Here is a 27959-nt window from a genome sequence, read left to right as displayed (position 1 = left end):
GTGATGAGACACAATTGCCAGAGAGTCAGGAGGAGGACCAGGGTGCGGAAGTGGAAGACGAGGTGGTGGATGATATAGTAACTGTACCAATCTGGCAGGGGGACATACAGAGCGAGAACAGCAGCACACAGGGGGAGGGAGGCGTAGCACCACAGCAGGCAGGAAGAAGCAGTGTGGTGGCCGCAGACACAAGGGTTTCCACACACCTCGTAACGCCAACACGACGGAAGTTGCCAGTAGAACTGTTAGGTCTTCCTGAGTCTGGTTATTTTTTAAAGACTCTGCAGATAACCCCAAAAAGGCCATTTGTGCCACCTGCCAGGCCAGCATCAGCAAGGGTAACAAAACTACCAGCCTGACCACCACCAGCATGATCAGGAACATGGCAGCAAAGCACCCGACTAAGTGGGCCGAACCCTAGGGTCCAACAACAGTGTGTGCAGGTGACACCACTGCTTCTTCCCCTGTTGTGCATGCATGCCAATTCCTTGTCCATGGCGCATGCCAAGATGCCTCTCACCCTGCACCTGTCGTTGCACACTCTCAACTAGCACCATCAGCAAGCACATCCACATCCTTGTCCCAGCGCAGCGTTCAGGTGTCCCTACCGCAGTCCTTGGAAAGCAAGCACAAATACGCCGTCAACGCCCCACAGGCCACACTACTAAATTCACATATGCGAAATGCTTGCACTCAAAATGTTTCCTTTTAGGCTCGTGGAGATGGAAGCTTTCTGCAAACTGATGGCGGCGGCCGTCTCTCGGTACTTGGTCCCCAGCCGCCATTTTTTTTCCTGGTGTGCCATCCCCGCATTACACGAGCATGTGTCCCACAACATTAGACGTGCCCTCAATAACGCAGTTACCGGTAAAGTCCACCTAACAACGGACATGTGGAAAAGTGCTTGTGGGCAGGGACAGTACATCTCGCTGACGGCACTTTGGGTTAATATAGTGGAAGCCGGGACCCAGTCGGACCTTGGGACGGAACACATCCTCCCGACGCCGAGGATTGCGGGCCCTGGGTCAATCAGGGTTGCCCCCACATTCTACAGCTCCTGCACCTCCTCCTCCTCTTCAGCCTCCATCTCTGAAATGACAACATCAGTTGCAAGCTGGAAGCACTGCAGCACTGCCTTGGCCAAGCGGCAACAGGCTGTGCTGAAACTAATATGCTTAGGTGACAAACCGCACAATGATGAAGAGTTGTGGACAGCTCTGAAAGAACAGGCAGATCTGTGTCTGACCCTACAGCCAGGCATAGTTGTGTGTGACAATGGCCGGAACCTGGTGGCGGCTCTGAGGCGAGTCAAGCTCACACACGTACCATACCTGGCCCATGTGCTTAACCTCGTGGTTCAGCGGTTTCTCAAAACCTACTCGGATCTGCCGGATCTGCTTGTCAAAGTACGCCGCCTGTGTGCCCATTTTAGAAAGTCACCTACAGCTTCCGCCGCCCTTGCCGTGCTTCAGCAGCATTTTCAGCTTCCAGCTCACCAATTGATGTGCGATGTCCCCATCCATTGGAACTCTACACTGCAGATGTTGGGAAGGATTTGTGAGCAGAAGAGGGCAGTTGTTGACTACCAGCATCAACAAGTCCGTCAGTATTCAGGTCAGACTCCCCACATAAAACCTCAGGAGTGGACATAGATTTCAGACATATGTACCATCCTCCAAAACTTTGAGGACTCCACCAAGATGGTGAGCAGCGACGACGCCATAATTAGCGTCACCATCCCGCTTCTCTGTCTTCTGAAACGCTCTCTGCTCACAATTAAAGAGGATGCATTGCAGGCGGAGCACGATGAGATGGAGCAAGGAATCATACAGGGTGATTCCACACAGCCCAGCCTCATCTCATCCCAACGTGGATTGGGTGACAATGAGGAAGAGGAGGAGGAGGAAGAACAGGAGCTAGTTTCCTGAGCTATAGACGGTACTACCTGCACAACTATCATACCGACTGTTCAGTGTGGATGGCCTGAGGACAGGGAGGAGGAGGAAGAGGATGAGGATGAGAAGGAGAGCATGGTCAGTCATCCTCTTGGTGAGGACACGGAAGTCTTGCCTCTTTGCAGTTTGGTACACATGGCTGAGTTTATGTTACGCTGCCTTTCCGTAACCCTCGCGTTGTCCAAATTTTGGGTGACTGTCATTACTGGTTGGTGACACTTCTAGACCCACACTAGAAGAAGAATTTTCTGTCTCTTATTCCCTTGCAGGACAGGCCTAATAAAATGGTGCAGTACGAGAAGGCCCTTGTTGTGGAATTATTAAAAAAATTCCCATCTGAAAACACTGGCGACAGAGTACACATTTCGTTGGACAACCAAGGAGTACAGACGAGAGAGACACAAATGCAGTCGAGCAAAGGCAGAGGAACACTGTCAAAGTTCTGGGACAGTTTTCTCAGACACTTGCATCGCACAAGCCCTGATGCGCGGGGTACTCTCTCAAGGAGGGAAAAGTTGCAGAAGATGCTGAGGGAGTACCTTGCCGACCGTACCAATGTCCTCTGTGATTCCTGTGTGCCTTATAATTATTGTGTATCCAAGCTGGACACGTGGCATGAACTGTCTCTCTATGCCTTGGAGGTCCTGGCCTGCCCTGCCGCTAGCGTTTTGTCAGAGCGGGTTTTTAGTGTCACCGGTGGAATTATAACCGATAGGCGCATCCGCCTGTCAACTGAAAATGCTGACAGTCTGACTCTTATAAAAATGAACAAGGGCTGGATTGGGCTAGACTTCTTAACACCTCCGAATGATAGCAGCGTAATATAAACTCAAATCCAGTGTCTTTTTTTGGGAGGTCTAACTTTATTCCCATGCACCTCTGTCTTCACACCCAGACATGGATACGGTTCCTGATTTTGTCTATTTGCTCTTGTCCTCCTCCTTCTCCGCATCCTCATCCTCCACCAACATATCATCACCATATGTACCATATGTATCAACATATCTATGTCTCTTGCAAGGGACATTGGCATTCCTCCAAATTTTTGGCTGCCGTTGCTTCACTGCATAGGCAAACAGCATGGGAGACACACTTTCTAATAATGGGAACATTGTTTTAAGGAGGCCCTCTGACCTCTACGACTTTTGCAAGTGTGACGCCTAGCCCTCCCTGGGAAATGGGGATACTCGGAGCCGGGTCAGTGTAGGTGTTGCGGGGGATGCAGTCGTGGCCTGGACCCGTTCCGTGCCCAGGGCTGTCACATTAAAATAATGGACTTCTTTTAGGATGAGTGGTTTGCTCGACTACGCCACCTGTGGTTTCTGGTGAGGGCCACCAGCGCTGCAACAGTCCTCTGAGGCCGGTGTTTTTGGGCAGCCAAGTTGGTGCTACTCCCCACAGGCGGAGTAGGCCTCAGGGCAGTGGTTGGTGAGCTGTATGGAGGGATGGTGGGTGCAGTTCCGCGCGGGAAATAACAGGCTGAGGCGGTGTGTGAAGTCATCCATGGTTTTTACTCACTTCAGATGAACTTTAGCCGCAAAGCTTCCCTCTGCTACACACGGCGTACTGCGGCCACCAGGAAGGGGGGTTCAGCACTTCCCAGGTAGATCAGGAGCACCCGTCAAGACCCCGTCAGTGTGTTCCTTTCCTTCTCCTTCTCCTCCCGCTTGTGTTCCTCCCTGGGATCCACTAAGCCGTCGGGCTTTTCCAACAGTGACGTGAAGTATACAGTCAGATATCGGGGGCCAGTCACCCCTCTTGCAGCAGGAATCCCTCTGGCTTGGTCAGAGTGAAGAATACAGGTGGCGACTCCGCCCCGTCCGTATCCCCCTGGGATCCTTTTGCCTGTGGAGCCTATCTCCTCTGCTCCCCTCCAATGCCTTCTTAGGTCAGGACCTTGACCGGGTAGAGACAGTGGTTAACTCTGACCCGCTCCTCGTCTCAAGGCCAGAGTATGAGGACCGTGTATCTTCAGCCAGCTGCAGACTCTTGCTGGACTCCGACAGAAGACCACAATCAAAGGACCTTGAACTTAAGATGGCCGTAGATTAAATATGAATCAATAAGTGTTTCCTAAAAGTGTGTCCTCCACCCTCACCCACTACATGGTTCCCCCTATCTTTGGTTCCCCCCATCTCCTCTATCCCGGGCCGGGGCAGCACCCTGGTGCATTTAGGCCCCCTACAGGACAGGAGTGGTGTAGTGTTGAGTGTGAAGTGGGGTCCTGGGCGATGCTCCATCCTTACCTGGAAGAGGAGATACCACACCTCTATGTGAGGTGCAGTACCCCTGTGGCGACTGAACCCTCAGGGGCGCCACACAAGGGGCATTGGAGTTCCTCCAAATTTTTGGCAGCCATTGCTTCACTGTATAGGCAAACAGTGTGGGAGACACACTTCCTAATAATGGGAACATTGTTTTCAGGAGGCCCTCCAACCTCTACGTCTCTTGCAAGGGGCATTGGAGTTCCTCCAAATTTATTGCTTCACTGCATAGGCAAACAGTATGGGAGACACACTTCCTAATCATGGGAGCATTTTTTGCAAGAGGCCCTCTAACCTCTACGTCTCTTGCAAGGGGCATTGGAGTTCCTCCAAATTTTTGGCAGACGTTGCTTCACTGCATAGGCAAACAGTATGGGAGACACACTTCCTAATAATGGGAACATTGTTTTCAGGAGGCCCTCCGACTTCTACGTCTCTTGCAAGGGGCATTGGAGTTCCTCCAAATTTTTGGCAGCTGTTGCTTTACTGCATAGGCAAACAGTATGGGAGACACACTTCCTAATAATGGGAACATTGTTTTCAGGAGGCCCCCTGACCTCTATGTCTCTTGCAAGGGGCATTGGAGCTCCTCCAAATTTTTGGCAGCTGTTGCTTCACTGCATAGGCAAATAGTGTGGGAGACACACTTCCTAATAATGGGAACATTGTTTTCAGGAGGCCCTCCTACCTCTACGTCTCCTGCAAGGGGCACTGGAGTTCCTCCAAATTTTTGGCAGCTGTTGCTTCACTGCATAGGCAAACAGTGCCACTACCGTTCAAACGTTTGGGGTCATTTAGAAATTTCATTATTTTTGAAAGAAAAGCACATTTTTTTTCAATTAAGCTAATATTAAAAGAATCAGAAATACACTCTATACATTGTTAATGTGGCAAATGACTATTCTAGCTGCAAACGTCTTGTTTTTATTGCAATATCTACATAGTTGTATAGAGGCCGATTTCCAACAACCACCACTCCAGTGTTTTAATGGTACATTGTGTTTGCTAACACGGTTTGGCTGATTTGAGAAACTATAAAATTGACCTTCCGTTGACCTAGTTGAGAATCTGGAGCATTACATTTGTTTGTTCTATGAAACTCTCAAAATGGCCAGAAAAAGAGAACTTTCATGTGAAATTCGACAGTCTATTCTTGTTCTTAGTAATGAAGGTTATTCCATGCGAGAAATTGCCAAGAAACTGAAGATTTCCTATAACGGTGTGTACTACTCCCTTCAGAGGAGAGCAAAAACAGGCTCTAACCAGAGTAGAAAGAGAAGTGGGAGGCCCCGCTGCCCAACTGAGCAACAAGACAAGTACATTAGAGTCTTTAGTTTGAGAAATCGACGGCTCACAGCTCCTCAACTGGCAGCTTCATTAAATAGTACACGCAAAACGCCAGTGTCAACGTTTACAGTAAAGAGGCGACTCCAGGCTGCTGGCCTTCAGGGCAGAGTGCAAAGAAAAAGCCATATCTGAGACTGGCTAATAAAAGGAAAAGATTAATATGGGCAAAAGAGCACAGACATTGGACAGAGGAAGATTGGAAAAAAGTTTTATGGACAGACGAATCAAAGTTTGAGGTGTTTGGATCACAAAGAAGAACATTTGTGAGACGCAGAACAACTGAAAAGATGCTGGAAGAGTGCCTGACGCTATCTGTCAAGCATGGTGGAGGTAATGTGATGGTCTGGGGTTGCTTTGGTGCTTGTAAAGTGGGAGATTTGTACAAGGTAAATGGGATTTTGAATTAGGAAGGCTATCACTCCATTTTGCAACGCCATGCCATACCCTGTGGACAGTGCTTGATTGGAGCTAATTTCATCCTACAGCAGGACAATGACCCAAAGCACACCTCCAAATTATGCATGAACTATTTAGGTCCGAGTAACAAGCCCAATGTAAGTCTATGGGAAACTTGAGCATTTTTCAGGCGGCTCCCCCCGGTGGTTGCCCAAATCGATGGGAACAATGCTCAAATGCCATGGGAACAGCATGGGGAAGACCCCTGGAAGCATTTGTGACTGCCATGTCACTGCTGGCAACAACGTCAGAGGTATTACGCCACTACAAGTGTAATAATATCCTCTGGGTTCTCCTCCCCTCTGTACAGCTCCCCTATGCACAGTATGATGCCTCCACACCTCACTTATATACAGTATAATTCCTTCAAACTGTATGATGGCCTCCCTAGTAGCCCCCACTCTGTATTATGGCCTCCTTCGTAGCCCCCACTCTTTATGATGGCCCCCTTCATAGCCCCCACTCTGTATGATGGCCCCTTTAGTAGCCCCCACTCTGTATGACGGCCCCGTTAGTAGCCCCCTCTCTGTATTATGGTATCCTTAGTAGCCCACACTTTGTATTATGGCCTCCTTAGTAGCCCCCACTCTGTATGATGGCCCCCTTAGTAGCTCTCATTCTGTATGATGGCCCCTTAGTAGCCCCCCACTCTGAATGATGGCCCCCTTTGTATGACAGAACCCTTAGTAGCCCCCACTCTATATGATGGCCCCCTTAGTAGCCCCCACTCTGTATGATGACCTCCTTAGTAGCTCCCACTCTTTATGATAGCCCCCTTAGTAGCCCCCACTGTTTATTATGGCCCCCTTAGTAGCCCCCACTCTGTATGATGACCCCCTTAGTAGCCCCCAATCTGTATTATGGCCCCCTTAGTAGCCCCCACTCTGTATTATGGCCTCCTTAGTAGCCCCCACTCTTTATGATGGCCCCCTTCATAGCCCCCACTCTGTATGATGGCCCCTTTAGTAGCCCCCACTCTGTATGACGGCCCCTTTAGTAGCCCTCTCTCTGTATTATGGTCTCCTTAGTAGCCCCCACTCTGTATGATGGCCCCCTTAGTAGCTCTCATTCTGTATGATGGCCCCTTAGTAGCCCCCCACTCTGAATGATGGCCCCCTTTGTATGACAGAACCCTTAGTAGCCCCCACTCTATATGATGGCCCCCTTAGTAGCCCCCACTCTGTATGATGACCTCCTTAGTAGCCCCCACTCTTTATGATAGCACCCTTAGTAGCCCCCACTGTTTATTATGGCCCCCTTAGTAGCCCCCACTCTGTATGATGACCCCCTTAGTAGCCCCCAATCTGTATTATGGCCCCCTAACTATCCTCCACTCTGCATGATGGCCTCCTTAGTAGCCCCCACTCTGTATGATGCCCCACTTAGTAGCCCCCACTCTGAATGATGCGCCACTTAGTAGCCCCCACTCTGTATGATGACCCCCTTAGTAGCCCCACCTCTGTATGATGGCCTCCTTTGTAGCCCCCACTCTCTATGATGGCCCCCTTAGTAGCCCCCGATCTGTATAATGGCCCCCTTAGTAGCCCTCACTCTGTATGATGGCCCCCTTAGTATCCTTCACTCTGTATGATGGCCCCCTTAGTAGCCCCCAATCTGTATGATGGCCCCCTTAGCATCCCCCACTCTGTATGATGGCCCCCTTAGTAGCCCCCACTCTCTATGATGGCCCCCTTAGTAGCCCCTATATTATATTATTAGCCCCCACACTGTATCATGTCCCTCACACAATATTAAAATAAAAAATTGAACACATTCTCTGCGGACAGACCGTAACAGACTGAAGAGATGATATTATCAAGCCAGTGCAAGCACGATGACGTCATAGTCCCGGCATGATGACATCATGTAAACCTGCCCATGGCTGAACGTTCTGCTAGGTCTGTGTCATCGTAAAATAAAAGAGTTATGGCTCTAGGAAAAAGGGGAGGAAAAAAATCACACACAGATGAAAATTGGTTTAAGACTAACAAGCTATGACTTCCTTACTTAGTGCTGTGTAAGGCCTGGGCTACACTGTGACTTTTTGTAGTGCTACTGATTAAGTATTACTGTAAGTAATACTGAATACTCAGTCACAGTAAACAATGTTCCTGTTTGTTTTCACTCTCTCCTCTATAATCCTTCACTTTCTAGTAAGCCCCCTTAATCCCTACACCTAGTAAGGAACTGGTCATCTCTTCCTCCATCCTCCCCATCCACCTCACCTCCTCCTCAGAACTATTCCTCAACATACAATCCTGCGTCTCTAAGCACATACAGCCACCTCATGCCCTCTCCTGCTCCCACCTGCTAACACTTTCTCTGCTCCTCCTCACTGCCGGCAATATCTCTCCAAATCACGGCGCCCCCCACCACATCTCCTCCACAGTCACTTCTACCTTTCATCCTAGATCTAGCACACATTTCCGCAACCTCTCTAACCTTATACCCATCCGCCCAGCCCCCGCTTCCCCAGTACCACTAACAGGAGTTCTATGGAACGCTCGCTCCGTCTGCAATAAACTTTAGTACATCCATGATCTTTTCATCACTGTCAGGAATGACACTGGCAGGACCATACAATATCCCACCGCTGCCACGTATTTGTCAAGATTGTCAGGTTTGTCAGGGATTCGTGCACACACGATCCCGATTACTCACTACGTAGCTATCGGCAAGCAAGCAGTGAGCGTATGGCGTACACACCTCCTAATTCTAAAGCATGGAATATGTGTATGCGCCCCTGTACGGTCACTGCCAGCTTCACGATAGCCCAATTACGATTATTCGCTGTCACCACCAATCAGTTTTAAAGTATAATACAGGCCTGATCGGACGCCTGCTTTCTGGTAGCATATGGCTTCGGGGAAGGAACGATTACAGAGCAAAAGAAACAGGGCTATTAAATTTTATATTTAATCCAAAAGGGAGGCAGTGTTTATGAAAAAAATATACAAATATTTTACAAAGGGGGACAATACAATACAGAATATACAGTTGCACAAAATAAAAGGGATTAATAGAAGACTTACTAGACAGATCGCAGAAATGATTCAGTTTAGCTGGAGGGCAGGCGCTCCAATTGATTTGGCCATTATCGAACGTGACCCATGCTTATAAAATATATACCTCCCGGCATGAGTATGGACCTATCTTCAGCTAGATCTTTTATGCCGAAGAGGGACCCTGCCCACACACTCCCCTGTGATGACTTCACGTGGGCGGGGCTCCACCCTTCATGTTTTTATTAAAAACTCTAACTTCAGTGATAACTCCTCACTGGATGATCGCAGAAGCTCGCAAGTGATACCATATTTTTTATTACAAATTTACCTTTCTTTAGAGACTACAAATGGCATAGGTGCGGTCTGTTATTTTTGTACCTTTGCATTATAGCTCACCGGAGGGGCATACAGCTATGGAAAAATAAGCATATTGTTCCTTAGCTAACCCTGCCGCTAAAAATATGTGTCCCATCACAATCGGAATTAGAGAAACTCCGATATTCCATATTTCATGTCGGTGCCAGCGAGACTGCAGATTTCTGTTGAGCAAAAGGATTTTGCAAATGAGGGTGACCCTGCTATTGCGTGGAGTGTGATAGCATTCCTTTGAAGTTTAAAGGAGCTGTTTCCACTATCTTTCAATTCCATATGATCAGGTGTCTATTTATCACAGGTCTCTTCTGTTAATTAGGTTAGTAGCTCCTTTTGTACTATCATCTGCATATTAGCCACTTCTCAGAGTGTAAGCTCTTGATCCCTTGACAAATACTATAGAGGAGGGGGGATGAGTGGTTTGGAGGAAGAGAGAGAGATTCTTAATATTTTCTATGACAATCACTAACAAACTTTCCTTCCTAGCCATCACCGAAAACCTGGCTCACCCCCACTGACACAGCCTCTCCAGCTGCACGTTCGTATGGCGGATTCCACCTTTCCCACACCCCCAGCCTCAGAGGCAAGCATGGTGGAGGAGTTGGCTTTCTGCTGTCCGACAACTGCTCCTTCTCACATATCCCACTGCCCCCCTCCGTTACCCTCCCCTCTTTTGAAGTGCACTGCGTGCGCATTTACTCCACCTCCAACCTTCAACTGGTTGTCATTTACCTCCCCCCAGGGCCAGCCACCACTGTCTTAGATCACTTCACCACCTGGCTACTTCACTTCCTTCCCGCTGACATCCCCACTATCATCATGGGCGATTTCAACATCCCCATTGACACTTCCCACTCATCTGTCTCTAAGCTTTTATCCCTCACTTCCTCCTTTGGCCTTGCTCAATGGTCTTCAGCCCCCACTCACAAAGATGGCCACACACTGGACCTCATCTTCACCCGCCTCTGTTCCCTATCCAACCTCTCTAATTCTTCTCTCCCTCTTTCTGACCACAACTTACTCACATCCTCTCCCCTCTCCTCTCCAGGTCCACAATCCCCTATCCAGAAACTTGCACACCCTAGCAGAAATCTCAAACACCTCAACCTACACTCTTTCTCTGAATCCCTTTTCCCTCTTACAGACATAAATTCCTTACATGATGCAGGTGCTGCTGCCGCCTTATATAACACCACAACAGCTGCAGCTCTTGAATCGGTCGCCCTCCTCACACATACCACAGCTCGCACAATCAACAGGCAACCCTGGCACACCAGCCTGACTAAAGAACTGAGACTGGCTTCCTAGGTTGCTGAACGGAGATGGAAAAGGTCCCACTCCAACGAGCACTTCATTGCATTCAAACAAGCCCTCACTACTTTCAGGTCCACACTCACTGCAGCAAAACAAACATACTTTTCATCTCTCATATCCTCCCTGTCTCACAACCCTAAACAGCTATTCAGTACTTTCAATTCTCATCTCCGTCCCCAGCTCCTCCTCCCTGTCCACTCATCTCAGCTGAAGACTTTGCCTCATTCTTCAAACAGAAGATTGACAACTTAAGGCAAAGCTTTTGCCATAAGTCCGCACAGTCCCTCCTCACAACTACTCAACTCTCCTCCAAAACCAGCTTATCCGCCATCACGGAAGATCAACTTTCCTCTTTACTCTTCAAGTCACATCTCACTACCTGTGACCTTGACCCAATCCTGTCCCACCTCATCCCTAACCTTACCGCAGTCTTCATCCCAACACTAACCCACCTCTTCAACCTGTCACTAACAACTGGTGTCTTCCCCTCATGCTTCAAGCATGCCTCGATCACAACCATCCTCAAAAAGCCATCCCTTGACCCATCCTCTCTGTCTAGCTATCGCCCCATATCACTTCTCCCCTATGCCTCAAAACTACTGGAACAACACGTTCATCTTGAGCTGTCCTCCCACCTCTCCTCCTGCTCCCTTTTTGACCGCCTCCAATCTGGCTTCCGACCGCACCATTCTACTGAAACTGCCCTGACTAAAGTCATCAACAACCTACTAACTGCCAAATCCAAGAGACACTATTCTGTCCTTCTCCTTCTGGACCTGTCATCTGCCTTTGGCACAGTAGACCAGGGTTCCCCAACTCCAGTCCTCAAGGCCCAGCAACAGGTCATGTTTTCAGGATTTCCTTAGTGCTCAGGTGATAATTGCATCACGTGTGTAATAGTAAGGAAATCCTGAAAACATGACCTGTTAGTGGGCCTTGCGGACTGTAGTTGGGGAACCCTGCAGGAGACCATTCCCTCTTACTATAGACTCTCATCTCTCGGCATCACAGACTTGGCCCTATCTTGGATCTCCTCATACTTAACAGACAGGACATTCAGTGTCTCCCACTCACACATCACCTCCTCATCTCACCCCCTATCTGTCGGTGTCCCCCAAGGCTCAGCTCTAGGACCCCTGCTCTTCTCCATCTGCACCTTCGGCCTTGGACAGCTCATAGAGTCTCACGGCTTTCATTATCACCTCTATGCTGATGACACACAGATCTACCTCTCCGGACCTGATATCACCTACTTACTAACCAGAATCCCACAATGTCTGTCCACTATTTTTTCTTCTTAGCTAGATTCCTAAAACTTAATATAGGTAAAACTGAATTCATCATCTTTCCACCATCTCGCTCAACCCCCCCCCCATCTGACCTATCTATCAAAGTCAATGGCTGTCCACTCTCCCCAGTCCCACAAGCTCGCTGCCTCAGGGTAACCCCTGACTCTGATCTCTCGTTCAAACTTCATATCCAAGCCTTTTCCGCTTCCTGTTGACTCCAACTCAAAAATATTTCCCGGATCCTCACATTCCTCAACCATGAATCTGCAAAAACACTAGTGCACACCCTCATCATCTTTCGTCTTGACTACTGCAACCTCCTGCTCTGTGGCCTCCCCTCTAACACTCTCGCACCCCTGCAATCTATCCTAAACTCTGTTGCCTGACTAATTCACCTGTCCCCCCTGCTATTCCCCGGCCTCTCCTCTCTGTCAATCCCTTCACTGGCTCCCCATTGCCCAGAGACTCCAGTTCAAAACCCTAACTATGGTATACAAAGCCATCCACAACCTGTCTCCTCCATACATCTGTGACCTAGTCTCCCGGTACTTACCTGCACGCAACCTCCGATCCTCACAAGATCTCCTCCTCTACTACCCTCTTATCTCCTCTTCCCACACTCGTATACAAGATTTCTCCCGTGCGTCCCCCCTACTCTGGAACTCTCTACCCCAACATATCAGACTCTCGCCTACTGTGGAAACCTTCAAAAGGAACCTGAAGACCCACCTCTTCCGACAAGCCTACAACCTGCAGTAACCACCGCTCCACCATACCGCTGCACAACCTGCTCTACCCTCACCTACTGTATCCTCACCCATCCCCTGTAGACTGTGAGCCCTCGCGGGCAGGGTCCTTGCTCCTCCTGTACCAGTCGCTGGCTCGTTCTTGTTCAAATTATTGTACTTGTTTGCTATGTATGCCCCATTTTCACATGTAAAGCGCCATGGAATTAATGGCGCTATAATAATAAATAATAATAATAATAATTTTTTTTTACAAGTATTTTTTATTAAATTAAAATTTTATAAGGGGAAAGCAAATAACATATCAATTAGTAGCTTAATTAAAGAATCAATGTAAGTATTACGTGTCAGCTGCAGTCCACACAACTGTATACAACTTGCTTGGGACTGCAGCTGTAGCTAATAGTGAGAAGCAATTGCCTGTCACTACATGGCTGCTGTACCCTCCAGCTACCACTAGAGGCCGCAGCTATGTTATAATCCCTCTCATGGTTACTGCGCATGCGTATACTACAACCGTTTCCCACCACTAGAGGTCGTTTTTTTTCTCCAACGTCTGACTGCAGCAGTGGGCCAGCTCCACCTCTAGATGTCGCTCGTTTCTAACACTTAACCTCAGTCCGCCAGAGTGATTCCCTCTTTTTTTCGGAAATGGCCTTTTCCCAGAATCCCCCGGCACTTCCGGATCAGGGGTCGGGTGCGGCGGTTGCGTTTGTTTTGGGTGATGAGTGGAGGGGCTGCCGCTGGAACACACGGGACGTGATGGCGAATCTGCCGCCCGGGGACCCCAAGCTGGTGTCGCTGATAGTCAACCACCTGAAGAGCCAGGGGCTGTTCGACCAGTTCCGGAGAGACTGCCTGGCTGATGTGGACACCAAGGTGAGGAGGACCGTGCTGTGCGGGGGGCGGCAGGGGCTGGGACTGGCCGGAGGCCTCAGTGCTGGGTGTCAGCAGGGGGCGCTGCAGCCCTGACCACCTGTGTGGTAGGTGTCCTGTCCTCACACCCTGACCCTACGTTTAACTCCTTCACTCCTGGGCACTTTATCACTATTGCACTTCCCAGTTTTCTTCCAAGGTTCCTTTCTTATTTTCCCGTAGACGTCACCGCACGGCGACTCAGTTTTGGGTTGTTTTTTTTTTTTTTGCCGGACGAGTTGTAATTTTGAACGACGTCGTTCGTTTTGTCACAAAATGTACTGGAAAAGCGGAGAAAAAAAACCCCAATTACAGTAAAATGGTGGAAAAAAAATGCAATTCTGCCAGTGTGACTTTTGGGAATTTTATTTTTATTTTTACAGTGTTCATTGTGCAATAAAAGTAACATGATCTCCTCCAGGGCGCGACGACCACAGCGGAAACTAACTTGTATAGCTTTATTTCTTTTAAGAGGTGAAGGAGAATTTCAGAAGTTTGTAAAAAAATAAATAAATAAAAAGGGAACAAAATATATAGATATTAGTTATTAAATAGATGATATATATATATATATATATATATATATATATATATATATATGATCGCATTCCTCTTTAAAAAAATATAAATCTTGATTTAATTGCCCATAAGGGCTGCAGCAACGTTTCGGCTCCAAGTGTGATTTATATTTTTTTTCAAAAATGTAATGCAGTCTTCATTTTTTTTTTCTACATTATACTGAGAATTGGTCCATGCTTGGAAGGCTTGGCACCCGTTTTTCATACACTGCTTTTTTTTCTTTAAAAAAAAATAATATATATATATATAATTTTTTTACATCATAATGGCTGGACCCGCAAGGGAGTTTGAGTATTTTGCAAGGTGAATGGTAATTTGCATTGGTACCATTTTGGGGTCCATACAATGTTTTGATCACTTTTGCTGGTGGGAGTTGTGGAGACTGAATGCGTTTCTGGTGATTCGTGGTTTTGTTTTTTATCATTATATTTTGATAGGTCAGAGTTTTTTGGAGGTGCTGGTACCATATGTATGTTTTAGTTTTGTTTTTTTTTTAAATTACTTTTTTTTTCTTTATATATTTATTGAATTTTTTTAACTTTTTTAGTGTTTAGTTTTTTTTTTTTAGTTCCATAAAGGGACTTGAACCTGTGATCATCCAATTGTTTCTACCTTACCCTTCTGTACCTTATTATTGCAGCATATTGTGTAAATTGCAGTCTCTTAAGACTCAATATACAACTTCAGAGGGGAAGCAAGATGGCAGCGACGAGCCATCAGTAGGCCCAGTGCTGCTGCAGTAACCTATCAGTGTTCCATGATCGTCTTCTCGTGGAGGTCAATGGGAGCTGGTGTGCGCTATCACCGGCAATTATGTCATTTAAATGCTGCTGTCGGTGAGCCCCCTGCACACCCCAACAGCCCACCATAAGATTTATGGTTGAAGAGGTTACCTGGAATTATATATAATCCGAGATTATTATATATTAGTACAGACCAAAAGTTTGGACACACCTTGTCATTTAAAGATTTTTCTGTATTTTCATGACTATGAAAATTGTACATTCACACTGAAGGCATCAAAACTATGAATTAACACATGTGGAATTATATACTTAACAAAAAAGTGTGAAACAACTGAAAATATGTCTTATATTCTAGGTTCTTCTAAGTAGCCACCTTTTGCTTTGATGACTGCTTTGCACACTCTTGGCATTCTCTTGATGTGCATTCTCTGTGCTCTGTTGATGGCGCGTGACTGCCGATGTCATGCTGATTGACAGCCGGCTCCCTGCTGTTTAACTGCGGGGATCCAGCTGTCAATCAGAATGACATCTGCAGTCATGCCCTGTCAACAGAGCAGCCTGGAAGAAGAAGAGCTGCTCTGTTTACACAGAGCAGCTGAATCACCGGCAGGAGCGGTCGGTCAGTGACAGCTCTGATCTGGCACTGGATAGAAAGGGCAGGTATTTTCCTTGTTAGCTACTACCTGCCTGTTCGTTTTTATGCACATAGTAGAAAAAAAAAAGAAAAAGTCCCGGACAACCTCTATAAATCTATATCCACAAAGGGGTTTTCTATATTCTTAAACTGTTAAAATTGGAAAGTGCTTGTGAAAACTAGCAACTTTACAATTTACCTTTTGTTAAAAATTCTTTCCGTTCTCAAGAAGGAGGGATTTTGGGTTAATCATTTCCAGGCTACTGCCTAGGTTACCAGCCACCTCTGAAGACTATCAGCATTGGCCAGTTTCCTAGACAAAGCGAGCAACTGTTCACTAAACAGCTTGCGCGCAGTGGCTGGGTTCTGCCATCTTCATCGCCTCGCCGATGCTGCAGAATCTAAACAGTCTTCTGCAGTGGAGAGCGTGCCGTTTGGGCCGGCAGCCCTGTCTATCTTCTCCTGAGGAAGAAACATGAGACAACCCCTTTTAAATGGTTTTTCGTTCTTTCAACGAACTTTGCATAAATCATTAGTACAGGTGACTATAGCCAGAAATAAAAGGTTTGGTTCGGTCTCATTATATTTCAGTGGGTTTTATTTATTTTTTTCTAAAATGTCGTGTTTCCATCCGATCCTTCTACTATTTTCTAGATCGTCTGCATAGATTTTTTCTGTTAAAATTTTTTTATTACGGTACATATGGAGCAGACCTTGTTTTTTTTAACACTAAAGTCCAGTGGAAAACAGATCATAATAGACGATCATCCATCGTGTCATCTGGTTAATGGATCCGGTTTTCAGCACTGCACCTTCGCAGACCATTCGAGAAATTTCTGTAGTGAAAAGGAACAAAACAAGCAAATAACTAATGCTTCCGTTTTTAAATTGATCCGTCAAAAGGATCTGTTTAAAAACAATAACTTTATTATGCATCCGTTATTTAAAGTTTGTTTTTTTTAATTATTAATAATAATAATATTATTATTATTATTATTATTATTATTATTATTCTGGATCCGGTATAAACGGATGTAGACTAGACTTGTGAACATGGCCTTACATAGCTTATTCCTCTGGTGATGAGAAGCAGTGAGGAGCATTACCACTGCGAGAGACCAGGCAGTCGCAGGCAGATTATCCTGTATTTCATTGCTGGATTCACAGCCGCACTGCTCAGTATTGCTGTATAACGACATCCTGTTGAAAGAGAGAATATTTTCTTCCTTCTCGGGGAATTGTTGGAATCCTGCTTATTCCCCTCTACCATTGAGATGACATGCTTGGCCGAACACATCGTGCATTATGGATGTGAGGGAAAGGGGAGAAATGGCTGTCGGCTCAGTGGCAAGAGTGTCATCTATCAATAGTGTCCGTCTCTCTTGTGTTTTCAGTTGGATGCACATATTAGGTAGGGTAAAGAGGTTGTCCACTACTTTTTCATTGATGACGTCTTAGGATAGGTCATCAATGTCTGATCGGCCGGGGTCTGACACCCGGCACCCCCACGATCAGCTGTTATCGGTGTCGGTGGCCGCCGGCTGGAAGTGCTCACTTGCCGAACTTCTCCGTCTACTTGTAGTGGCCGCCACAGGGTACTGCATGTCCACCTCCTATTGATCTGAAAAGGAGTCTGATGTGCAGTTCCAAGTCCTGGCCACTAGAAGTAGTCGGCAAGTGAGTAGTTCCGGACGGCGGCTGCTACCAATAACAGCTGATCGGCGGGGGTGCCAGGTGTCATCAGACCCCGGCCGATGAGACATTGATGACCTATCCTAAGAAGTCATCAATGAAAAAGTAGTGGACAACCTCTTTAGTGATTGAGCGACGGGGTGAATAATATCCCTTATGGTTGAAATCATGCACAACTTAAGCCCAGGAGCTTTCAGCTTTTTTTTTTTTTTTTGTTTGTTTCTGATTGCAAAACTATTTTCCTTTATTCTTCACTTTTTGATAGTTTTGTGGCAAACTTTGGGAAACGCATTAGATGCTGATGTCATTTACACTCTCAAAATCGCCATTATGTCGTTATTACTTGGTAATAAAAATGAACGTATGGAAGATGTCATTCAGGAGTTACACACACGTACATAGTATGAGTGTGGTGGGGGGCTAAACTGGGCTACTTTTTTTTTTTTTTTTTTTTCAAAATCGATTTAAAAGAATCTGTCAGCAAGTTTTTGGTATGTAATCTGAGAGCAGCATGATGTAGGGCCGGAGACCCTGATTCCAATGAGGTGTCACTTATTAGGCTGTGTGATGTGTCAATTAAATCAGTGTTTTATCAGCAGGAGATTATCACTAAAGGACTAGGTGTCTCGTGCCTCCTGGTCCAACGCCACCCACACCACTGACTGGCAGCTTTCTGTCAATATACAGTGTACACAGGAAGCTGCCAATCACTGGTGTGGGCGGTTTATACACAGGAAGCTGCCAATCACTGGTGTGGGCAGTTTATACACAGGAAGCTGCCAATCACTGGTGTGGGCGGTTTATACACAGGAAGCTGCCAATCACTGGTGTGGGCGGTTTATACACAGGAAGCTGCCAATCACTGGTGTGGGCGGTTTATACACAGGAAGCTGCCAGTCAGCGGAGTGGTCGGGGTTATACACAGGAATCCGCCAATCAGCACTGTGGGCGGGGTTATACACAGAGCGGTTAATCAGGGGGCGGCGTTATACAGGGCTCAGCATTCTGAGCTCTGCCAGATCTGCAGCAGAGAAAACAGTGATTGTATAAAAATGACAAAGTGACAAAACGCTGGAATCAGTGTCTCAGCCCCCACATCATGCTGGTGACAGATTCCCTTTAATACAGAAAACGCCCCCTGATTTGGAGGCAGACTGGGGTATGGTATGGGGCCCTGGTGTTTGTGTATAATGAATGATGTGACACAGGACCCTTGCAATGTGTGTGACCTGCGGCAGCCTTACGCTGAGCGTTGTTGCTTTCTCCTTGCAGCCGGCGTACCAGAATCTGAGACAGCGCGTTGACAATTTTGTCTCTAACCACTTGGCAAACCACACGTGGAGTCCTCATCTGAACAAGAACCAGCTGAGGAATAACATCCGGCAGCAGGTGCTCAAGTGAGTAAGAAGCCGGGGAACCAGGAGAAACCAGCAGTGATCGGCGCGTCCTGGGCTCAGAGATGATCACTGCTGGTCGGCTTCCTTCTTCCTCAATTTTTCTGTTAATGGGAAACTGTTTTTGCTAATGAAACTGCTGATGCGGCGGTATGCGTCCTAGTACAAGAACAAAAATGACACCTCCCTTCTAGTAATGCGATGTGCCAGCGCTGAGGAATCGAGCAGCGAAGCCGCATGCAGATTAGCCTGGGAGTGCATTGGGGGCAGATCTAATAAGTTCTGACTCGCCCTCAATGCACTTCCAGGATAATTTACATGTGGCTTCAATGATCGATTTTATTACCTCTGGCACATCGGATTACTATAAAACGGGTGTCACATTTTTTACTGTTGTCCTAGGTCTGTACAGCCGTACCACTCATTCTGTAATAAAAATATTCCCTTTAAATTGCATATTTAGAAGGGGACATCGTGATACCGCACAGATGACATCAAATCCGTCCTGCGGTGCTGTGTGAAGACTATCTAGAGAGCGGTGTACATCTTGTACATCTGTAGCCTCCTCCGATAGCTGCAGACGGTGCTCCGCTCAGTACCGCAGCCCCCTGATTCTAGGTTCCAGCGAGGGTCCGACCTCTTCCAAACAAGTGACGGCATAGCATCTGCCTGAGCAATGTGAAGGTAATGAGATAGACATTGAGTCGTGTTCTCCTCTCCCTCCCCAGGTCCGGGATGCTGGAGTCTGGTATTGACCGCATCATTTCCCAGGTCGTGGACCCAAAGATAAATCACACCTTCAGACCTCAAGTGGAAAAAGTCGTCCAAGAGTTTTTGGCCACACTAAACAACAAAGAAGACGCAAATGCAAATCATGAGAAAGTGGAAGAAAAGTCTGAGTCGTCTCTGGCCGTCACCGGTAATTTATTAATGTCTTAAGATCATGGTTGAATGTTATGTCACCTGGGTAATATGTGATTGATGCAGTGGTAGCTGCCATGTGCTGGCGCCCACCGCTCAGTGCCTGACGGGGGCACTAATGAGACAGATGAAAACAGGGTCACCCTGACGTGACACGACCACAGCTGGGCTTGCGTCTGGTTCAGGATGTGCAACTTTTCCTGACTAGAGACGCAGTTAATAAAGTCACACAAGACATTTTCCCATTAATCATCATCGAAAGGCAACAATCGAGTGATTACTGTCGGTGAAGGGAAAGTTGCACCAAAGGACAGCACTATGGGAGAAGCAGATGTCCAATCCTCTCCTGCAGCAGCGACGTCACCATAAGGGCAGTGCTAGGCCTCGTTCAGACGGCCGCATTGCTCTTTTGTGCTGTATCCGTTTTTTTTTCACGGATTATAATGGGTACGTCTTCTATGGTGCTATTCACATGTCTGTGTTTTTCTGGTACCACGGATGGAAAGGGCCAATGCAGGTCTATGGGTCCGTGTGCCCTCCGTGTCCTGTCTGTATGTAACATTGCAAAGTGTAGGAGAAGTTTTGTCATTTATTTATCCATCCGTGATAAAGACTGATGGTAAAAACAGACTCACAGGCTGTACACTGATAAAATTGCAAATATGGGGGGCTGTACGTTGAGGATGCGGTTGGTAAAAACGGTCACACGGGGGGGGCGCCGTACGCAGTTGGTAAAAACACTGATAACACCAGTACCAATTTTTCCCCAACGTGTTTAAACATGGACGTGTGAATGAGGCCATACTTGGTGGCCAGGCAGATTAAGTGGCCATTTATGTCATACCAGGACAGCACAAGTCCGCCAGAACTGAAGCTGCTTCTGCCGAGCAGGCGCCTTCCCATAATGTCCTCATACCCTGATAAGTCATATCAACAAGCTTTGTTGTAATGAGACACCACCTTTAAAAAAAACCTCCATATTGGGAGGACTAGCTGTTCTCTACACTTGTGTGTATGTGTGCACAGTCGTGGCAAAAAGTTTTGAGTGACACATTTTGTATTTCACAGTTTGCTACTTCAGTGTTTTTACATCTCTTAGTCGGATGTTTGTCTGGTTACTGACGTACATTTATCAGCATTTCATAAGCTTTTACACTTTTACTAACAAATGCATCAAGTTTATACAAAGACTCAATATTTACAGTGTTGTCCCTTATTTTTCAAGACTTCTGCCCTTCCCTTGGCAGCTGGATCTCCGCTTCAGGGCCAAATCCTGACTGATGACCGCCCTTTCTTACCTAATCAGTGCTGGGAGATTATCGCTTTTTCTATGTTTTGTTCGTCTTACTGCTTCTTGAGGATTGACCACAGATTCTCAATGGAATTGGGATCTGGAGAGTTTCCTGGCTGTGGACACTAATATGTCAATGTTTTGTTCACCGAGTCAATTAGTTATCACTTTTGCCTCGTGGCATGGTCTCCATCAAAGCTTTGTTAATCATGAAATTGCTCCTGAGTGGTTGGGAGATGTTCCTCTTGGAGGAGGTATATGTACCCCATTCTTTATTCATGGCTGTGATCTTAGGCAAAATTGTGAGTGAGCTCCTGTTGACGAAGACAGGACTCACCTTTTCTTCTCCGGACAATCATTCTTCCAGAAGTCCCAAACAGTCTAAAGAGGGCTTCATCAGAGAAAATAACTTTACCCCAAGTCCTCTGCAGTCCAATTCCTGCACTTTCAGCTAAGTTATTTTCTCTTATCTTGCCCCTTTCAGACTGTTCATTGTTGCATCCATTTTATTAGACATTAAAGGGGTATTCCCATCTCCCAAGATGCTATCCGAATACGTAGTAGCTATAATAATAGTAGCAAATGCCTCCAAATAGAAATGTAGTATAGTTCTCCTGATTCACTGTCTTTCCTCATGTGCAGGGCATTGCAGTAGCTCAGGTATCCATGGTTACAACCACATACCAGTGACTAGCTAACTGTCAAAGGTATGTGGTTGTAGCCATGGATACCTAAGCTACTGCAATGACCTGCACATGAGGAAAAAGACAGTGAATCAGGAGAACTATACTATATAGGAATTATTTGCTAATATTACTGATATTGCATATTGGGATAGGATCTTGGAGATGGGAATACTCCTTTTTAACATAATCGGAATTATCAGATGATTTGGATATCAAAGTGTCAGGAAACTGTATGACGTTAACTTAAGTTCTTTCTTCCTGATTTATCTGGTTGTTGTTTTTTGTTTGCCTGTATGAATTAATTGTATTTTTCTCCTCTTTCCTAAGGATCTGCCTCCATGGTTGGACCCAGCACCAGTGTTGCTAGTGACGCAATGTCCATTTTGGAAACCATAAGTTCCTTGAATCAAGAAGCGACAGCGGCCTGGGCGTTATCAGAAAACGCCAATCTTAAATATACAGATAAGGCGTCCAGAAAACCTCCCCCACCGCAGAGCAGCGATGTCCTCACAGAAGAGGCTCTGGAGAACGACAAGCCCACTCCTGAAGTCTCAAGTGAAAGCGTGGAGCCTCTCGTCAAGGCAGAAGATATAAATGACATTTCACTCCCAGCTGAAGACATTAAAAATGCAATCAATGAAGCAATTAGCGACACGCCAAGCAAAGACGCTCCGAGTGACATTGACGAACAGAGACCCAAGTCTGTGGAGAGAGCGGAGAAGAAAATTGAGGTCAACGAGAAATCAGACCGGAAGGAGGAGAAGAAAGAAATTAGGACAGAAAAAAGGAACGAGCATGTGAAGAAGAGCGATGACGGCACCAGGCAGAAGGAAGAGAAGTCCGGGAAGGAGAAAGAAGGGGACGCCGAAGCTGCCAAATACAGTAATGCTGAAAAGAGTAACAGCAAGCAAAAAAACGCTGACTCTATGAAGGAAGGTAGGGGGCACTCAGCATTGTACATGACTGAGGTGTAGCTTGTAATGCCAATAGTTAATTTACCATGTAATCTACTGAGAAACATGAGATAGCGGCTTCCACTGACATCCTGTCGACAGAGCGGCAGCTTCTCATCCGCTCTTCCTAACTGCGGGGAGCTGGCTGTCGATCATCATGACGTCGGCTGTCACGCCCCGTCGACTGAGCTGCCTGCAAGAGCTGCTCTGTTGACGTGGGGCCGCCGAATCACCTTCAGGAGCGGTCCGTGACAATGAAGCCTTATTTCTTTTAGTCCCTTTTGGGGACATGATCCTGCAATACTTATTTTGTCCCGTTGAGTGATCTGTGACAAGGTTAACTATGGGGACCGTGATCATCTGCAAGTCCCAGATGCCATAGCGAACTTGTATGGTCAGTGGGAGTGACAGGTTGCCCCTCTTTCTGACTACTTAAGAAGCTGCCGTTGATATAACACAGCTGCCTCTTGCTATGTATGAAGTGAGCGCAGCTCTGTAGCTTGCTCCATACATCTGCACCTGACATACATGTAGATCACATGTCAGGAAGGGGTTTAGAGCCGGGGAACAGCCTGTAATCTGCTGACCGGTAGAGAAGCCATGGCGGATTTCAGTCTCGTCTGCAGTAAGGATAGACTTCCTCTGTTAGTGATGGGAAAGGACAAGAATATTTGTTTTCCATCTCCCATACTGTGATCAATCTCTGCAGCAATCATTCCCATTGCACTCTCGAATATCATATTATACAAAGGTACAAGGGGTTATCCTTAGAATATGAGATTAACTCCTTGCCGTCGCTGCCATTTTTGTTTTTTATTGCTTCCGTTTTATCCTCCTCGTGTCCCAAAGAGCCAAGAATTTGATGATGATCCTAAAGAGAAGTCACCCATATCATATGCCCGAACAGTCCCTTTTAAGTTTGTGCTTATCATGGTCTTTAAAGCACAATGCTTCATTACCAATCTTTGATATATGTATATATTTTTGTCACCCATTTTACAGAATGTGCCTTACCTGATTCTGACGTGGACGCTTTCTCGGATGTAACGGTCAGCTCTGTGCACACCAGCGATCTGTCCTCATTTGAAGAAGACAGTGATGAAGACGACGATGCAGTGTCTGATAGCACAGAAGAAGGAGAAATTACTTCTGACGGTAAGTTCCTAGTGTGGTAGGTCGACTCGCTCAGCCGCTTCCGGAAGTAGACTAAGGAATCGGGTTTTCTCTGCAGGCTTTATTATATGGCATAAAGCCCTGCAACTCCAGCAACAATAAACACAGCCTTACTGGCAAAACAAAAGAAAAACAATATCACAGTCCATATGTGTGTGTGTGCGGTTATGTCCAGCATTCAGCTCCCTCCTGAGCTATGGTTGTCCAGTCTGGAGACCTTGCCTCTCCAAACACAGCACAAAGACAAACAACAGGACTGAACATTTAAAGCTTGCTCAGCCACACCCTGAGGTGGAGGTATTGGGAATGACTTCACTCCCATCTCTACGTCATTCCCATAAAACCACACCCTTTTAAAAGCTGTCAGAAATTCAGTAGATCTCCGTTCACACAGGAGCGCACCCTGAGTGACACATACCTCCCCTCGCATATAATACCAGTGACACTGTCACACTAGTTATGGTTTTCTTAGCCGCTGTATTATTTTTGAGAGTTGTATGCAAAAGCTTAAAGGGGTTGTCTCACCGGAGACAACCCCTTTAATCTGAGAGCCGCCCAGTATATCAATGTATCACCAAGCACTGGCTCCTAAAAACGCTCCGAAGTACCTGTTGCTATAATGTAGTATAATATACCAATGGTCAAGTAAATATAATACGCTAGAGGCTTAAAAAGTTATCCCCCCCACCCCTCCAAAAAAAAAAAAACCCCCTTTCCACAGTATAGGGAATAACTCGCTGATCCTGAATCAAGCTCATACTCCATTATGCATACCATTATCTATGGGACTGTAGTAAATATCGGAGCGCTGGACTCTGCTCTTTCTGTCATTCCCATTGACAATGAAACTTGGGGTTCCATTGGTTCGACTTGAGGTTGATCAGAAATTTCTCCCTTATCCTGTGCATAGATAATATCTGTTTTTTTTTTCCCCTAGGAATAACTCTTTTAAGTTTGCTAGGGCAGAGGCTGCTAATGTAAGTGGCTCATTGAGGGGGGGGGCTTGTCTGTTATCCAGATGACAGAATAAGCCATGTGGACATAGCTCTCCTCCTTGGGTCAGTGCCTTGTAATGTTGACTCTATGGATACACACTTCCCACAACACCAAAACTAAGGGTTTATCCGGAATAGAGGTGCCTGCCCTTGGAGAAATGAATGGAGTGCGCACACCTACATCTCTGCATCCACGTCGTGCCACCTCTTGATGTTTACTCGAATGTTTTTTCTTTTGCTATATTAACTGACTATTATATTTTTATTACTTTTTTATTTTTTTATTTTAGAAGAAGATAAAATAGACCCAGAGAGTAAGTCCAAACCGTCTGGCGAACAGCAGGAAACCAAGACGAAAGGCACGCGGCAGGCATATGTTCACAAGCCATTCCTGTACTCTAAGTACTACAGCGATTCAGACGACGAACAGACCGTAGAGCAGCGCCGGCAGTCTGTGGTGAGTGTCCTGCATAAATGTGTCTTCACCTTATTGTAAAGGATCGACAAGGCTCTCCGTATTTCACCTCCGCAGATCTGGCCCCGTCTCTCCGGTCATTGTGTCTCAGCATTTTGAGCACTGGTTCTTCATCCTTGGCCAATGTGACTCCTGGATCTAGCGCTGGATGGGGTCCTCCGGACGGACAACCAGCTATATACAGGCTTACCCCTGCCTGCAATGTACATACATGTCTAAGAGCATCAGGCAATCAGCCTGTAAATAGGACCTGTCCCCTTTCCTGACCTCTCCATCTTAATTAAAGGGGTATTCCCATCCCATTAATAATTATATTAGCAAAAACCTCAAATTAGAAATGTCGAATAGTTCTTCTGATTCGCTATGTCACTTACCCCATGTGCAGGGCATTGCAGTAGCTTAGGTATCCATGACTATGAACACTCATATAGTAACCATGGATACCTACTTCAATGCCTTGCACATGGGGTAAGTGACAGTGAATCAGAAGAACTAAACTACATTTCTAATAGAAGGTATTTGCTAATATTGTTATTAATACACCTACTACATATCTTGGAGATGTGAACCCCTTTAATACTTGTATTACTCTTTCAATAACAATTTTGGAGCATCTTTTCTTATAACTGTGTTGTGCTGTAACTTTTTATTTTTACTTTCAATTTATAAAGAAATTGACAACTGGGTGTTAACATTTTCCTTTCTTACAGTTCGATGCTCTGCACTGTTTGTATAGTATTAGACTGTGTATAGAGACACCTCCAACTTCTAACATCCAGTTATCAATTTAGTCATAAATTTCCAGGAGGAATAACCTGAGGAATGACAAAAATGTGGATTTCTGAAAAAACGCTTTTCCAAAATTTTTGTATCATGAGGAATTTTTAATTACCGTATATTCCGGCGTATAAGACGACTTTTGAAGACTGAAAAATCTTCTGTCTAGTCTGGGGTCGTCTTATACGCCGGTAATGCTTTTGAACTTTCAGAAATTGACATGCGGGGATACTCTGGGGGTGTTAATAAGCTGCCGTGGCCGTATCCCTGCCATGTCGGAGTTAATATAAGGTGGAGGGAGTTAAAATACGGCGGCGGTAGGTCCAGACAGTCAGCGCTTCTGTGCTGAAACGGACACATCGCTGCGTATTCCCAGCTCCGGACACAGCGCAGGGCTTCTGTGCCGACAGCTTTCACTTGTCACAGAAGCGCTGCGCTGTGTCCGGAGCAGGGAAGTTCGCATCGCTTCTGTGACAATATATGAAAAGCCGGCAATTCAGCAGCGGCATAAGCCGGCACCCGACAATTTAGAATAGAAAGAATAGAGCTTCACACATAGATTAGATAGATAGAAACATGTCAGTCACATATATATGAAGTACAGTGACAGTATTGCTTACTGTACTTGTCATTTAGTGTAAAGGATTTATTAAAACAAATAATAGTGTTTTCATGCACCGTCTCTTTAAAAAAGCCGGCCGGCAATTCAGCATCTGTACCCGACAATTTATAACAGACAGAATAGAGCTTCACACATAGATTAGATAGATAGAAACATGTCAGTCACATATATATGAAGTACAGTGATAGTGTTGGTTACTGTACTTGTCATCTAGTGTTAAAATAAAGGATTTATTTAAAAAAAAATTGGTGTGGGGTTCCCCTTAATTTTAGGCTCTAGCGGAGGTTAAGCAGACAGCTGGGGCAGATGTTTGAAGCCTGGGAAGGGGGTAATACCCACGGAGCTTCCCAGGCTACTAATATCAGCCCCCAGCTGAATACCTAGCCTTTACTAGCTATTAAAATGGGGGACCCCCCAAAAAAAATGACGTGGGGTCCCCCTTAATTTAATAGCTAGCAAAGGCTAGGCAGACAGCTGGGGGCTGATATTAATAGCCCAGGAAGGGAGCCATGAATATTGGCCCCCTCCCAGGCTAGAAACACCAGCCGTCAGCCGCCCCAGAAATGGCGCATCCATAGGATGCGCCAATTCTGGCACTTAGCCTCGCTCTTCCACGCTGCCCTGGTGCGGTGGCAGGGGGTAATAGGGTTGGGGTTGATGTCAGCTTATAATGCCAGCTGACATCAAGCCCAGGTTAGTAATGGAGAGGCGTCTATAAGACACCCCCATTACTAACCCCATAGTCAAAGTTAAAAAAAACACAACACCCAGAATAAAGTCCTTTAATTGAAATAAAGACACAATTCTTTATTGTTCTAAATTAAACCATACTTACCGTCACGCCCATTCCAGCTGAAGCCAACGATCTCCTGCAATAAAAGAAAAATAATAAAGCAACCTCATCCTTACCTCTCCATGGTTCCCAGGACAGCTTCAGCTCTGCTACATCGAGATGACAGGCTGGACCGCAGCAGAACGCTGCCATCCAGCCTGTCATCCCGCAGACACTGAGAAGCGCAGGCATGCTTGCGCTCTGCAGTGTCTGGCTGTGACGGCATCCAGATGAGCCGACAATGAACTCAGCTCACCTCCTGGACGTCCGTCACTGACAGCGTGGGAAACTTCTACTGCACATGCGGGGAGCAGGAGAATTTTCCCACGCTGTCAGTGACGTGCATGAGGTGAGCCGAGTTCATTGGACATGATCTCGGCTCATCTGGATGCCGTCACAGTCAGACACTGAGGAGCACAAGCATGCCTGCGCTTCTCAGTGTCTGCCGCATGGCAAGCTGAACGGCAGCGTTCTGCTGCGGTGCAGCCTGTCATGTGAATGTAGCAGAGCTGGACCGGTCCTGGGA

At 46.3% G+C, this 27959-nt stretch overlaps 1 protein-coding gene across 2 annotated transcripts in view; it reads left to right on the top strand.

Moving 5' to 3' along the window:
• Positions 1-13401: 13401 nt before the first annotated feature.
• The window catches only part of BOD1L1 (biorientation of chromosomes in cell division 1 like 1), a 53483-nt gene continuing 38925 nt past the window's right edge, over positions 13402-27959 (top strand). For both annotated transcript variants that reach the window (XM_073648607.1, XM_073648599.1), the window contains exons 1-6: positions 13402-13627; positions 18587-18711; positions 19437-19627; positions 21934-22542; positions 23562-23714; positions 25018-25184. In XM_073648607.1, coding sequence (XP_073504708.1) covers positions 13511-13627; positions 18587-18711; positions 19437-19627; positions 21934-22542; positions 23562-23714; positions 25018-25184 — 1362 coding nt within the window. In that variant the 5' untranslated portion in view covers positions 13402-13510. The remainder of the gene's footprint in view (positions 13628-18586; positions 18712-19436; positions 19628-21933; positions 22543-23561; positions 23715-25017; positions 25185-27959) is intronic.

The sequence above is a fragment of the Phyllobates terribilis genome, unplaced genomic scaffold (genome assembly GCF_046119375.1).
Source record: "Phyllobates terribilis strain yellow unplaced genomic scaffold, ASM4611937v1 Scaffold_1__5_contigs__length_1240528914, whole genome shotgun sequence".
In the NCBI taxonomy this organism is placed as follows: domain Eukaryota; kingdom Metazoa; phylum Chordata; class Amphibia; order Anura; family Dendrobatidae; genus Phyllobates; species Phyllobates terribilis.
Note: the sequence above shows the minus strand (reverse complement) of the source record. Positions and strands in the feature narration are given on the sequence as shown.